The following is a 14,114-nucleotide window of genomic DNA, read 5'->3' as shown; positions in this document are numbered from 1 at the left end:
CTTTTGTGTGTCCTTATTATATGTATAAGGATATATATATCTTTCTCGTTCCCACGAGTTAGTAAGGCGTTCCCTCGAACTAGTATGTCGTTGGAACGTGAACGGAAAAAAATGTGCGTTTAAAAAAGAGGAGTGTATGTCAGCTCCATGTACGGTGACATAGAGGTGACATACACTCCTCTACGGAATACCGTTAATGCCATCGTGGATACACATTAAAAGCCAGAGGGCGACAGTGCGATGGTACGATGGCGACGACAATGCGATAGTCATATCGTACTGTCGCTATTGTATCATCGCATTGTCGCCATCGTACTATCGCATTATCGTACTGTCGTCATCGTATTATCGCAATGTCGCCATCGTACCATCGCACTGTCGCGATTGTATTGTCGCACTGTCGTCATCGTATTATCACACTATCGCATTGTCGCCATCGTACTATCGCACTGTCGCCAGCGTATTGTCGCACAATCGTCATCGTATTATCACACTATCGCATTGTCTTATTGTCGCCATCGTACTATCGCATTATCGACTATCGCCTTCCGTTACAGAAACTATTCTTATTGCAGAAACAAAATGGATGACTTTATAGAGATGTGCTTTGAAAGAGGTTACAGATATAATGAAATCATGAAATGTCGCATTGTCGTCATCGTACTATCGTGTTGTCGCTTTGTCGCCTTCCGGTCCACATTGTCGCCATCGTACTATCACATTGTCGCCATGTTACTATCGCAGTGTCGCCATCGTACTATCGCATTGTCGACATCGTACTATCGTATTTTCGCCCTCTGGATTTTAATGTGTAACCACGATGGCCCTAACGGTATTCCGTACTCCTCTATGCCACCTTAGACAATCGATATTTACAGCATTTCAAAATCTAGGTAAGCTAATACGTAATTAGATTTTAATTCAATGGAATTCCGCTCTGGGAAGCCATAAATCTTTAGATAGTAACTATATGGAAAAACCATTTGCAAATTATGCGCCAATAACCAATATATACATGTACATATTTTAACATTTCCATTTTGTGCGCAGATTTCATCATACACTTGCTAGTGCTTAGTAGTTGATTTATGTCGTAAAATAAAGTGTAAGGAAATTTAACTATTACAATTGCACAGCATATTTTAGGATGAACGGGTTTATGGTGAGGAAAAGGTACGTAAAATATGACAGGTTTCGAAAAGTGGACCCCGCACAGACGTGACCCCATATGGACGTGCCGTGGCATAGACTTAACACCGCACAGACGTGTTGGCGCATAGACGTGACACCGCATAGACGTGTAAATGCATATATGTGACACCGCATAGACATGACACCGCATAGACTTTACACCGCACAGACGTGTCGACGCATAGACGTGACACCACATAGACGTGTAAATGCATATACGTGACACCGCATAAACTTGACGTCGCATAAACATGACACCTTACAGACGTGACACCACAACGACGTGGCACCTCATAGACGTGACACCACATAGGAGTGACATCGAAAAGACGTGATACCGCCTAGACGTGACGCCGCATAGACGTGACGCCGCATAGACGTGATGCCGCATAGACCTTTCCAGTTTAAATTACGCATCTTAACATGTATAGCATACAACCATCTAGTGTTAAATAGGTATATAAGCAGTAACGTTTGGTATTAGGAGGTCAGGCAACGATATGCCACTGTACAGAGAGGTCATAATTTCTTTTTGTCGCGGGCGAGGCCCGTTAAGGGTTTGGCTGTTTTCTTGTACATTACGCATATTAGAAAGCGTTTGTGTTAAAGATTAATCAACAGAAAATAAATCACAATGAACACTGAAATGGACTCGTCTACGTTTATTGTGTTCAATGACTACCACCCGGAGGAATTTTCGGCTCACTCGATAAGATCCTCTGACGAGCCAGATTTTTCATCATACGTGTCTTTATATCAATGATATTTTTATTTACTTCGTAGTTCAAAAGTTAAATGATAAAGATTTTTTTAAATCATACAATTAAAAAAATCAAATTAAGGGGGAAGATTGTGTATCTTTGAAAGAATATTTGAACTATATCTATTGAATATTTGAAAAATTATTTATTTACAAAAAGAACAATGTCATGGTGTTGCCTTATATCTACAAAAACAACGATTAAATGGCGTGGTCTTATTACAAGATATTACTTTATTTATCCAACCGACTTCCCCATGTACTGTCAATCTAAAAGGCAAAATGCCATTGATTTATTACATTACTCAGATAATTAGCTAGACTGTTCCTGTTAAAGTTACACGTCTAACCATGTATTACATATCTTGTGTTAAATGGGTATATACACAGTCACTTTTGGGATAGGCCACTGTACAGAGAGGTCATAATTTATTATTGTTAAGTGTCGTGTTGTTATATTGTATATTACGAACATTAGAAAGCGTTTGTGTTAAAGATTGGTGACGCCGCAAAGACGTGACATCGAATAGACGTGACTCCACATTAACATTAAACTAACGCTTAGACGTGACACCGCATAGACCTGACGCGGCATAGACGTGACAACGCATAAGCATGACACCGGTTATATGTGAATCCGCATACACGTGACGTTGCATACACACGTGGCGCAGTATAGAGGTGACATCTCACATACGTGACACCACATAAACATAACACCACACACTTGTAACGCCGCATCGACGTGATACCGCACATACCTGACGCGCACAGACCTGACGCTTAACTGATACCGCACAGATGTGACACCGCATACATACGTAACACCGCATAGACTTGACGTCGTATAGACGTGACTCTTCGTAGACGTGTTACCGCACAGATGTGAGCCCTCACAGACGTGACGTCGCATAGACGTGACATTGCACATACGTGACTCCACATAAAAGAGACCGCACAGACGTTACACCGCTTAGACGTGACATCGCTTAGACGTGACGTCTCTTAGACCTGACGTTGCACAAACGTGAATTCACATAAACATGGTACCACTTACGCGTGACACACAACATGACCCCATACATGCGTAACACCTTATAGACGTGACACCTCACAGATGTTATACCGTAAAGACGTGACACCACATAGACGTGACTTCACATCGACTCGACATCCCACAGACGTGGCGCCGCACAGACGTGACGCCGCACAGACGTGACACCGCAAAGACGTGACGTCACATAAACGTGACACCGCACTGACATGACATCACGTAGACGTAACGCCGCATAGACGTGTCGCCCCATAGACGTGTCGCTGCATAGACCTGACGCCGCATAAACGTGACGCCGCATAAACTTGACGTCGCATATACTTAAATGAGCGGCATATATTTTTTTAAACCGCTATATACTTATAAATCGTATAACTTTTTACGAATTAAGTCGTTTTTAATGCTGTGTGTGAGTTAATACATTATTTACATCCTTTCTTTTTAAGGGGCCTTTTCACAGATTTTGGCATTTTTTTAACTTATTCATTAAATGCTTTATATTGATAAATGTAAACATTGGATCGTAAAAGCTCCAGTAAAAAAACAAGAATAAAATTAAAAAAAAGGAAAAGAACATTACCCGGAGCAGGTTCCGAACCAGTGACCCCTGGAGTCCTGCCAGAGTCCTGAAGTAAAAACGCTTTAGCCTACTGAGCTATTCCGCCGAGTATACATACTGAACGTATTTTATACATTATATAAGCAATCTTCGTAGTTTCACAAAATTTAACGACAAAAACAGAACTCTCCAAATTATTCAATCGTTACGCGTTGAAACGCTTTATAATTTTTAGGTTTTAAAATCGTCAAAAGATGCATATAATGGCTATATTAGAGCATGGTAATTGTTCAGTATTACTGTTTCCTCACAAATATCATAACTAAAACGAAAATTTGCGAATCTGAAACAACTTTTTTCAATTTTGTCAATTTACCAAAGCGTGAAAAGATCCCTTTAAAATGTTGAATGGGTTGGCAATTAGTAAGCGAAGATTCTAACACAATGGATTACGATTCTATTCGTCCTCAAGTTTACACATGAATTTATATTACGTATGCAGATGCGAATCATATCTCGAGTTTACCTTTATATGTACACTTATTATGATAGAATTATTTGCTTTATTTAAATTTCAAGGTGGAACGTCACAGAGATTTCCACGAAGTCAACTATTTCTTGCGTGTGAACATACAACTAGATATGGCAGGTCTAGCAGATGTATTCTCCGAGCAAGAAAGAACGAACTGGCTGAAAAGCTGCCTTGCAGTGAACATAGCCAAATATGCGCTTGAAAATATCGTGGACAGAGAGGTCAAAATCGTGCAAAGTCGCATCGTTCAAACTGTCCAATCACAATTGAATCTTCCCGACACTGCAGTATGTACGAGTTGTTGCACAGCCAATTTGATAATATGCCCAACACGTGGTATTTGCAAGACAATGGGCCAACTTGGATGCATAAACATGCACGATTCTCCACTTAAACAGTTTCGACCATGTCGCATAAAAATGTGTGATAAAATACGTGATGAAATAATTAAAGAACATCGGTATGGTCAGCCATCCTGGAGGAATACGTCTGCTGAACATTGGACAACTAACCATTGGCATATAGCTAAATGCTTTCTACCACCAGATGGTTATACGGCAGTGGACTCTGCGCCGGAGACAGATTTCAACGGAGTATTAAGTGTTATGCTGAATTGCAAGCACTTTGACAACCTTGTGTCTTTTGCCATATCACAGCATCGTTCTACCTGTCTTTTTTCAAAGGTCAGCTTTATACAACTTTATTGTCTGTTTTAACGATCAGATGAATATTGTTGCCATAAAAAGTTTTAGAAATATGTCTAGTTCATATAACTGTATATTTAATATTTACGAACCTTTTTGTCCGAAGTACGTTTTCTTGGATAAAATTAAATTTTATTATGACAGACATAGAAACGTAATTTTATAATAAAAGTGTATAAACCGTTATGGCCGTGGAGATGATTGCGATTTATGAAAATCCATACGCACACTACTTTTTGAAGGGTAAAGTTCTGCCGTCCAATAATACCCGAATAAAGTTTTGAAAATGATAACGACAAACCAATCTCTGAAATGAAGGAAAAAGATATATCATTGAAAACCATGTTAAAGCATTTTATTCCAAAAAATAATTATTGACTATTTAAAATAAACAGCATTACCGGTATTGTATAATGTAATACGTGCAAATTTTGTAAAACCACTTTTTTAGGCACGTGATATTGGTAGAGCGGTTCGACACAATTCTAATTGCAAGATAAAAGACAACGACCTTCAGGACACCTTCACGACACTAATCGATCTACTCAGTGATTCGACATGTCTCGCCCAAGACAGATATGCACAGGAGGCAATCACAAAATTACAACAGGTGAATAAATTAAGGGTCTCTATAAAAAATAAGTATTGACAATTATACAAATTTTGTTCAGATTTGATAGTATTTAATGAAATGTTATATTGACTATAAATGTTTGTTTATTTCTTGCTTTTGTTATTTTTCAGCTGCGAATCGACAAATTAAAGATCACTGAAGCGGAGATGAGCCAGTTACTTAAAAATGCACATGAAACATTAGATGAAATAAAGGACGTTGCCGAAAATTATATGAAAGAGATGAAACACTTAACACAACAGTTTTTTCAAAGCTTACGAGAGCAGAAAAGAGAAAATGGAGAAGAACACGCAATTCAAGGTAAGTTAACAATCATTTAATATTATGTATTGCATGCTTTTTAATTGTATCCGTTCAATGTTTCTTTCATTGCACAAATACACTTTGCCGACGGATAGAACGCTCTCCGTCCAAAAATATCCCAACGAAGCAGGTTGTAATGATTTCATAAGTTTTTGTAAAAAAGTATCCGTGTTAAAGTTGGTTTTCCACGTCGATTTTAAATGTCAATATAATTTTAGATTTTATTATAAGGCATACTTTAGTTTTTACTTGTATTTAACCGTCTCAAAGTCCTGACTTTGATAGTTAATGTTCATCGGAAACATATACTACAAAGAAACATAGTTATAATAATGTATAATGTTATTAAACAGTCAGTACAGAGCTTAGACAAAGTAAAATTTGTAAACAATCTGTCACGTTGATTAAAAGTTTAACAAGCAAATTTGTTGAATTGATATCCCCCGCCAATATGCTTCTGGACACAAAAGTGTTATATTTGACACTCAAAAAAGCATTTTTTTTCAAGATACAAAGGGCCATAACTCCGTTATTAACATATGGTGTACGATGCCATTTGGCGTGCATCATCCTAGTATCCATATATATACTCATACCAAGTTTCAATGAAATCCGTCAAAGCACTTCCAAGATATGGCTCCGGACGGACGGAAAGACGGACGGACGGACAACGCCAAAACAATATCCCACCGCCGATGGCGCGGGATAAAAAAAAAGATACACATAGGACTGCATATCAAGACATGACAAACATCAACAACGAAAACAGAACTGTTCTGACTGATACCAATATTTAACAAATTACGTACAGAACTCGACTTATGGCCCACACTTCAAGATTACTTTTTTGTTACTTTGAAATAGATTATGGGAATGCATGGAATTGTGTCTCTCGTTAAGACACAATAATCGGTAATGAATTTTAGGTATAGATGTTTTTTTGCGGCTTGAATATAATTCTCATTTAAAGATTACAGTGTCCACTAAATATCATTAACTATTTTCGAGTCTGTTAACACAAAAGTGGTTATACACATAGCCAAAGAAAACACAACAAAAAGCGATGCATTTAACACATCGATCGTTATTTATTTAAAAAAAACTAACACTTTATAAGTGCATAAATATATATTCCCCATTCTAATGACAATATATAAGCTCTCAAACACGTAGTTAAGTTAGCCGTTTATAGTGGGATTCGAACAGAAACCAATTTTTCTACACAATTAAATACTTACGTACCGTTATCAATAGTGCTTCTTCGTGTGCATGTCAATCATAACGAAGGTTATTACCCGTTTCCACAAAAAGCGGTAGAGGGACAACATTAAATAAAAATAAAATGTATTTTAAAATGCATGGTGATACTTATCTTAGCATGTTTAACCAAAAAACCGTATAACACGATATGAGTTTTCAAATATAACATTTCGTTAAGATTAGTTGTTTCAAACGTGGTACGTTCATTTACTTCATGAATACTATATTATACATCGAAAAGACCAACCCGGGCTCATATTTGTAAACTATTGTTTCAGATTTTTCCAAGCGTTTGAAAAAATTCTACAATGAAAACCTGCGTAATGTTCCGTTGACACCTTTGTTTCCAAGCAGTGACGTATCAATAGACAAATTTTATACTACGCCATATATATCTCAAATTCCAAAAAACGACGAAAATAACTTAAATAATACTGGACCCGTTCAAAATTACAGCCACATTTTGAACACAAATGGAAAAAGAAACAGAAACGTATTTTTGCAAGGTGAAGCTGGCATGGGGAAATCAACATTCGCTGCAAAGATAGTACTTGACTGGTGTAGTGAAGGACCAAACAAAGATGACGACTTGTTTGGCGATTTAGACTCTCTTAAAGTGTTCATGTTCGTTTTTATCATCACTTTAAAAGAAGCCGGTGGTGAGTGTGAAATTACAAAAATGATCAAGGAACAAATTATTGACATGATATATGCTGATATAGAACGTGAGGACGCATATATACTTCTGAATAAAATCATGCAATCTCAAATATGTCTCGTCATCCAAGACGGCTTGGACGAGTGGATGGATAAAGCGGATAAATTGGCTCTACCACGGCTGGTGTTGAATCACAGCGACTGCTCAGTGTTAATTACAACACGACATTGGAAGATGACTGACGAACGTATTAAGGAGTCAAAAATCGACTGTGTCTCGGAACTTAAAGGTGTGCTGTATCCATACAAGCTGAGCAAAATGGTCTTGAGTTGCCTTTTTCCACATAGGAATGTTGAAGATGAAAACGAACGGTTTCGTGATGATATTGAAGAAAAGGAAATTGGGGATTTATTGTTGTCTCCCATGTTGATTTCGTTGATTGTGTGCTGCTGGGCTGATGGGATGTTGACAAAATCATTATGTAAGCTATACAGCACCTTGCTTGACAGCCTTTTTAAAAAAGCAAGCAACGGTGGTGATTGTATACGTCCATCACAATTAAGATGTTTCAGAAAAAGAAAATACGTGCAGCAAAACATTGAATACTTGGAGGTTCTGTCTAGAACAGCTTTCAAAATGATGTTTACTTCTAAACCGGATCGTTCATTACTTATTGACGACACACATTTGCTAGAGTACATGTCGGCCGCACAAAAGTTATTTTGTCTTAAATCCGGAGTACTCACAGAAAAGAAATGTCATAACAAGACTTATCAAAGGTCCTTCTGTACATTTATTCACAAAAGTGTGCAAGAATTTCTGTCTGCGTTTTATTTAGCGAACAATCGTGACGAAATTCGCGTTGTTGAAAAATACATATCTGAACATTCAAATGATATAACTACAATACATCAGGTTTTTGTATTTCTTTGCGGAATGAACATTAGCGCAGCAAATGAACTGTCGCCATTACTTGACGAAATCAGTGGACACTCAAAAGAAAAGTTGCTTGATCAAATATCGAATACGCAGCGTGTTCTAATCCGAGGTTTAATGGAAGCCGAAGCTAACAAATATACTCACAATGAGATAAATCTGAAACTTAGTCGGTTTGTTATTTCTTCTGCTTTGGATGTTCCAGTGAAAGCATTCACTTTCGTATTAGCAGTGAACTTGTCAAACGTGAAAGAATTGCACTTGTTTGAGAACCAAACACCTTTCTTACCACAAATATTACAAGCTCCGTATGACAAAACCATGCATTGCAATTTGTTAAATTTGTCCCCGTGTCCAAATTTAGAAACAATAGCAATTTACGAAGAAATAATGCTATTACCAAATAGCTTATGCAGTCTTAAGGAACTAAGATCGCTAACGCTTCAAGGCAAGTGTGATGACTTAGACTTGTCTTCCTGCCTCAAACTTGAGCAAATAGACATTGACGGAGAAAACACTTTTGTCCAGAAATGCTTCCACGGTCTTGTGAATCTGAAGTATCTTAAACTTAGGGGCAAGTGTAAAGAGTTAGACTTGTCTTCCTGCAGCAATCTTGAGCAAATAGACATTGACGGAGAAAACACTTTTGTTCAGAAATGCTTTCACGGTCTTGTGAATCTCAAGTATCTTAACCTTAGTGGCAAGTGTGATGGATTAGGCTTGTCATCATGTCACAATCTGGAGCAAGTATGCATTGACGGAGAAATCACTTTATTACCAAATGGCCTACATGCGCTTGAAAAGCTGAAGCATGTCAATCTGAGGTGCAAATGTATAAGTTTAGACCTATCATTTTGCACAAATATGGAACATTTAATCATTGATAGTAAATTATGTGTATTGAGGAATGCCTTGTGCGGGCTTTTTAATCTGAAGTACCTAAAACTGTGGTGTAAGTGTGATGACTTAGACGTGTCTTTCTGCAGCAAACTTGAGCAAATAGACATTGACGGAGAAAACACTTTTGTTCAGAAATGCTTAGACGGTCTTGTGAATCTCAAGCATCTAACACTGATGGGCAAGAGTGATGAATTAGATTTATCATCATGTCACCATCTGCAGCAAGTACGTGAGCTAATATTGCAGAAGCTGAAGACGGTTGAGAAGCGGTTCAAACGTAAAACAAAATTACGTCTTTTTCGCAAAAGTGGCCGCAAAACACCATTAATTATCGATTTTGCACATAAACGTTATCTTAGATCTATAAATTTACAGTACACCTGTCTGGTATTAAACCTATCATTTTGTCTGAACCTAGAAACAATAAACATATGTGGAGACATCTCAATGGTAGGCTCTTGTAATCTCAGCCTTGTGAATCTTAAGACGCTTACGTTACGTTGCAAGTGTGAACAATTAGACCTGTCTTTATGTTTGAATTTAGAGACAGTATGCATTGAGGGAGACATAACTCTCAACGGCATGTACGGACTTAAATCACTGAAATTTCTTACACTTCTATGCAGTTTAAAAGAAATAGACTTGTCAACCAGTGCTAAATTAGAAAGAATAAACATTTGTTATTCACAAAATCGGATTGGATTAGTTCAACACAGTTATCGTGAACATGTACACATATCAATATTTATTCCGTTGTGTATAGATATAAAATCAATAAAAACTAATGGAGCTATAACCAAAGAACGTGATCGCAAAGCATGGTGGATTAATTGGATAGGCGAATTGGCTGATGATTTAACATTGGGCGAATTGGATGATGCCTTTACATTGGACGAATTGGATGATGCCTTTACATTGGACTATGTATTGAAGCAAAATTAAAAAAAAACTGAACAGAGCCAAAGCATACCAATCTGGACTGTAGATAGACATTTCAAACAGTGTAAAAAGTATATATCATGATTCCTAGCGCTTTAGTCTGTATAATTCATTATTTATCATTAGTAAAGCTATTTCTGTCCTTTTCAAACCAAAATATTAAAAAAAAACACATCCGCTAAAGTCAATAGAATACATACAATAGTTATTCGGTGAAATTTTGTGAAACGTGTTCGAATTGTTTGTCTTTGTTACTCTCAAGGATGTTAAAAATCCTAATTGTATATATGTGTAATTCATAATTATACATATGGATTTTATCTATCACAATCGGCATGCAAGACCCAGTGCATCTAAGCCACCAGTTGTGTAGTATAAACGTACTTTTAATGGAATACGATTGTTTACAATACCAGTGCACATATACATGTACTCTTATGTATGTAAAAGTATTACAAAATTATGACTTTATTCATTGTTATGTAAAACCGACTGATCACGTGTTTTGTAAATATAAAGAAGGCTGTTTTAAGTGTGTGTCCTATTAATGTTAGTTTTACCAACTCCTTTCTTGTCATCGTCACTATAAATGTATTTGTTGACTTGACTCAAGATAGTCGAATGGCCCGGAGTGTGGACGAGTTATTTGTGACACCAAATTAACTTTAGAATAATGAACGCATTATTGTGTTTGACGCCATACATTCATAGATAAAATCCATAATTGTAAATTCGCATTGTATCATTCGAAATGTCAAGCGCTACATGACCTTTGTTGCAAATTGTTCTTCAAACTGGCTCCTTCAATTGTTGCTTGGATTACCCTTTTCACGCTTCATATTCAAAACAATCAGAACTGCTTTATATTTGTGTTTCTATTACAATTAAAATATCTGACTGACTGCTATCATGAATTTATATGTGTCCTTCTAATAACTTCATGAAAGTGTGTTAGTTTTACATGAAACGTCTCAAACTTCAAATTCTGAAGGAAAAGCAATCATAGTGTACAAAGAATTTGTATCCAATTAGTATGTTATGATGTGGACGGGATTGCAAAGTAAATACAGGTACATGTAGATACAAACTTTACACGATAATGTAGCATGCATTCGTTAAGGTGATGACCAAATTGTATATTTTTTATTATCGCAATGAATGTATCACACTTTTGTAAATTGGAGTGATTTATTTACATATTTAATATACATCGATTTTGCTGGACAATGAAACAATTTTCATAAATCAGTCTGCAATCGACATTATTGTCTTTGTGTTCGAATAAGTATTATACTTAGATACTTAGCATACAATATTACTTATATTATAAATTTCTTGATATTACGTGACGTTTACGTTGTATAGACCGTCGTTTTATTTGATATTGATCAGTGGTGCAATTAAATATGATATAAAAAAGATGTGTTTAGTACAATTGCGCATAACACAATTTTACAAACTTTTACTTAAAGGGACCTGTTCACTTTTTGCTAATTGACAAAAATAAAAATAATTGTTTTAGATTTGCAAATTTTCGATGTAGTTATGTTTTTTGCATGGAAACAATAGTACTGAATATTTACTATACTCTAAAATAAACATTATATGCATCTTTTGACGATTTGAAAACCGGAATATTATAAAGCGTCACAAACGCGAAACGATTGAATTATTTGGAAATTCGGTTTTTATTGTTATATTTTGTGACATTTCGAGGTTTACGTTAACGTTTACAATGCATCATGTACTATAATAGCGCGGATGGCCGAGTGGTTTTATTGCTAAATTTTTACTCCTAAGGTCAGCCCAGGTGTGAATTACATTGTCCTGTCTTTAATTTAATTTTTGTTTTATACTAGACCTCTTTAGTTCCGATGTTTTAATTTATCAATTTAAAGAATTTAATGGCAAACTTCAAAACATGCCAAAATCTGTGAACAAGTCCCTTTGAATGCTATTTAAATAGAATTGTAGTTGACTATCTAAGACTTTATATTTTGTCGCTTAAATACATTTCTTTAATGAACATGTATTACTGCATCTTAAAATAAAACTGTCTAAAAAATGCGATCACTGGCAATGCTTGGGCATTTTTGGGTTTCAAATAAAAAAACCAGCCAGAGCACTTTTGCAATCTTGCTGAATTTCGCGAAACAAACTTTGTTTCATTACTTGAATTCAATTTAATGCATGTTAATAAAGTGATGTTGTTTGCGATATTAAGGTAAACAAAAACAAAGCATATTATGTTCATATATTGAACTGTTGACACCAGTTCTATAAATGTGTAAGTCTTTGAATAAATTCATTAAAAATGATGTATAATGTGTTATATAAACGTATGGTACTGGAATATAAACAACGATGCACTGGATCTGTATTGTATTTCTATTTTTTATGATAAAAATGACTTGAATTTAATCACTGTTAATAGTTGCCATATGACTGATATGGCTAATTATGTCGCAAATTACATCATTTGATGTGCTCTCTTCGTGTATGCATATTGAAATTAATGAGTAAGAATTTATTATTCGAAATAAACACATGGGGTTTTACACCTGGGCTGGGCAGAATGTAAACACGGTATTTTTGTAAATATCTCAAAATATTGAAAAACATTTGCAAAAATCTTTAGTGCCGGAAAGACATTTTTTGCAGAATCCAAGAATTCAATGATGAACGCTTGGAATGATCATGACATAAATGAGACGCTTTCATAACAATAGTCTGTTCTGAGCCCAACACAGAGGTGAATGTAATGTAACCGTCGTGCATGAATGTAATGTAAGCGTCGTGCAAGAGATTGCTAATCTCAATACATCGCCATATTATATATGGCTATATTTCGGAGAGAACGGATTTCGGATATACTTTTATAACGCAATATTTAAGCAAAGCCTGATTTAAGTTTGACATTATTTTTTTAATGTGAGTACTTTTATAATTTAGAAGACCAATCGACCCAAGCTCCAAAATACTTTTTTGTATATTGTATCACGGATTCTAGATTACACGGATTCTACTAGATTACACGGATAAGAAACGGGACCGTTACGCCAAATATCTTGTTGTGTCTAAGTCACGTGACCGTGTCGTAACTATCGATCTTTTATCGAAGCGCCGAGGTTATAAATTTGATGTACCCACTCACGTATTTTGTTAAATTATAGTTTCATTTCTAGGCCGATTTTGACAAATTATATATCATTAGAAAGCTTACGTAACGTAGTTTTCAGATATATCAATATATATTAAGTTTTTCTTCTGATTTCGGCAGCCCGGCGGGTTATAACTTTAACTTTTGCAAATATCATACCGTTTTGGAGTTTTAGAATCTAGATTTACGGTTGACATGTTCGTACTTTATACCGATTTGTAGCGTTTATATTTGGAGTTCAGTTTTAAAAATAACATCTTGCTTAGGAGAATAGAATTCTGTATACGATAGAAAAAAAAATTGTTTAAAAACGAAAGTAATTAAGGAATGAAGGCGGGAAAATGTAGCGCGCGTTCCTAACGCACTGAACTGATGCTACGGTCTTGGCGATTATGCTTTTGTTTAGATACCGGCCATTGAATTTCCTTTGCCATGATTATTATATTTTTTATGAAATATATTGAAATATTTTGTTCTAGAGACATATCCATAAAGCTAAGTATTAATGAAGCTTAATAAATTTA

At 35.8% G+C, this 14,114-nt stretch overlaps 1 protein-coding gene across 1 annotated transcript; it reads left to right on the top strand.

Moving 5' to 3' along the window:
- The first annotated feature begins 1,010 nt into the window (after positions 1–1,010).
- LOC127861178 (uncharacterized) lies at positions 1,011–12,748 on the top strand. Its single transcript, XM_052399578.1, has 5 exons — positions 1,011–1,173; positions 4,144–4,779; positions 5,252–5,410; positions 5,545–5,734; positions 7,276–12,748. Exons 2-5 carry the CDS (start codon positions 4,207–4,209, stop codon positions 10,431–10,433), a joined length of 4,080 nt encoding a protein of 1,359 aa, XP_052255538.1. The 5' UTR covers positions 1,011–1,173; positions 4,144–4,206; the 3' UTR covers positions 10,434–12,748.
- The last annotated feature ends 1,366 nt before the right edge of the window (positions 12,749–14,114 follow it).

The sequence above is a fragment of the Dreissena polymorpha genome, chromosome 15, assembly GCF_020536995.1.
Source record: "Dreissena polymorpha isolate Duluth1 chromosome 15, UMN_Dpol_1.0, whole genome shotgun sequence".
Classification (NCBI taxonomy): domain Eukaryota; kingdom Metazoa; phylum Mollusca; class Bivalvia; order Myida; family Dreissenidae; genus Dreissena; species Dreissena polymorpha.
This window is presented reverse-complemented; position numbering and strand designations above follow the sequence as displayed.

Bases quoted from the DNA above. Each gene is read 5' to 3' on its own strand.
- LOC127861178 (XM_052399578.1), top strand. From the start codon at position 4,207: ATGGCAGGTCTAGCAGATGTATTCTCCGAGCAAGAAAGAACGAACTGG. The intron at 4,780-5,251 runs GTCAGCTTTATA...CCACTTTTTTAG, and splicing joins CTACCTGTCTTTTTTCAAAG to GCACGTGATATTGGTAGAGC. The intron at 5,411-5,544 runs GTGAATAAATTA...GTTATTTTTCAG, and splicing joins CAATCACAAAATTACAACAG to CTGCGAATCGACAAATTAAA.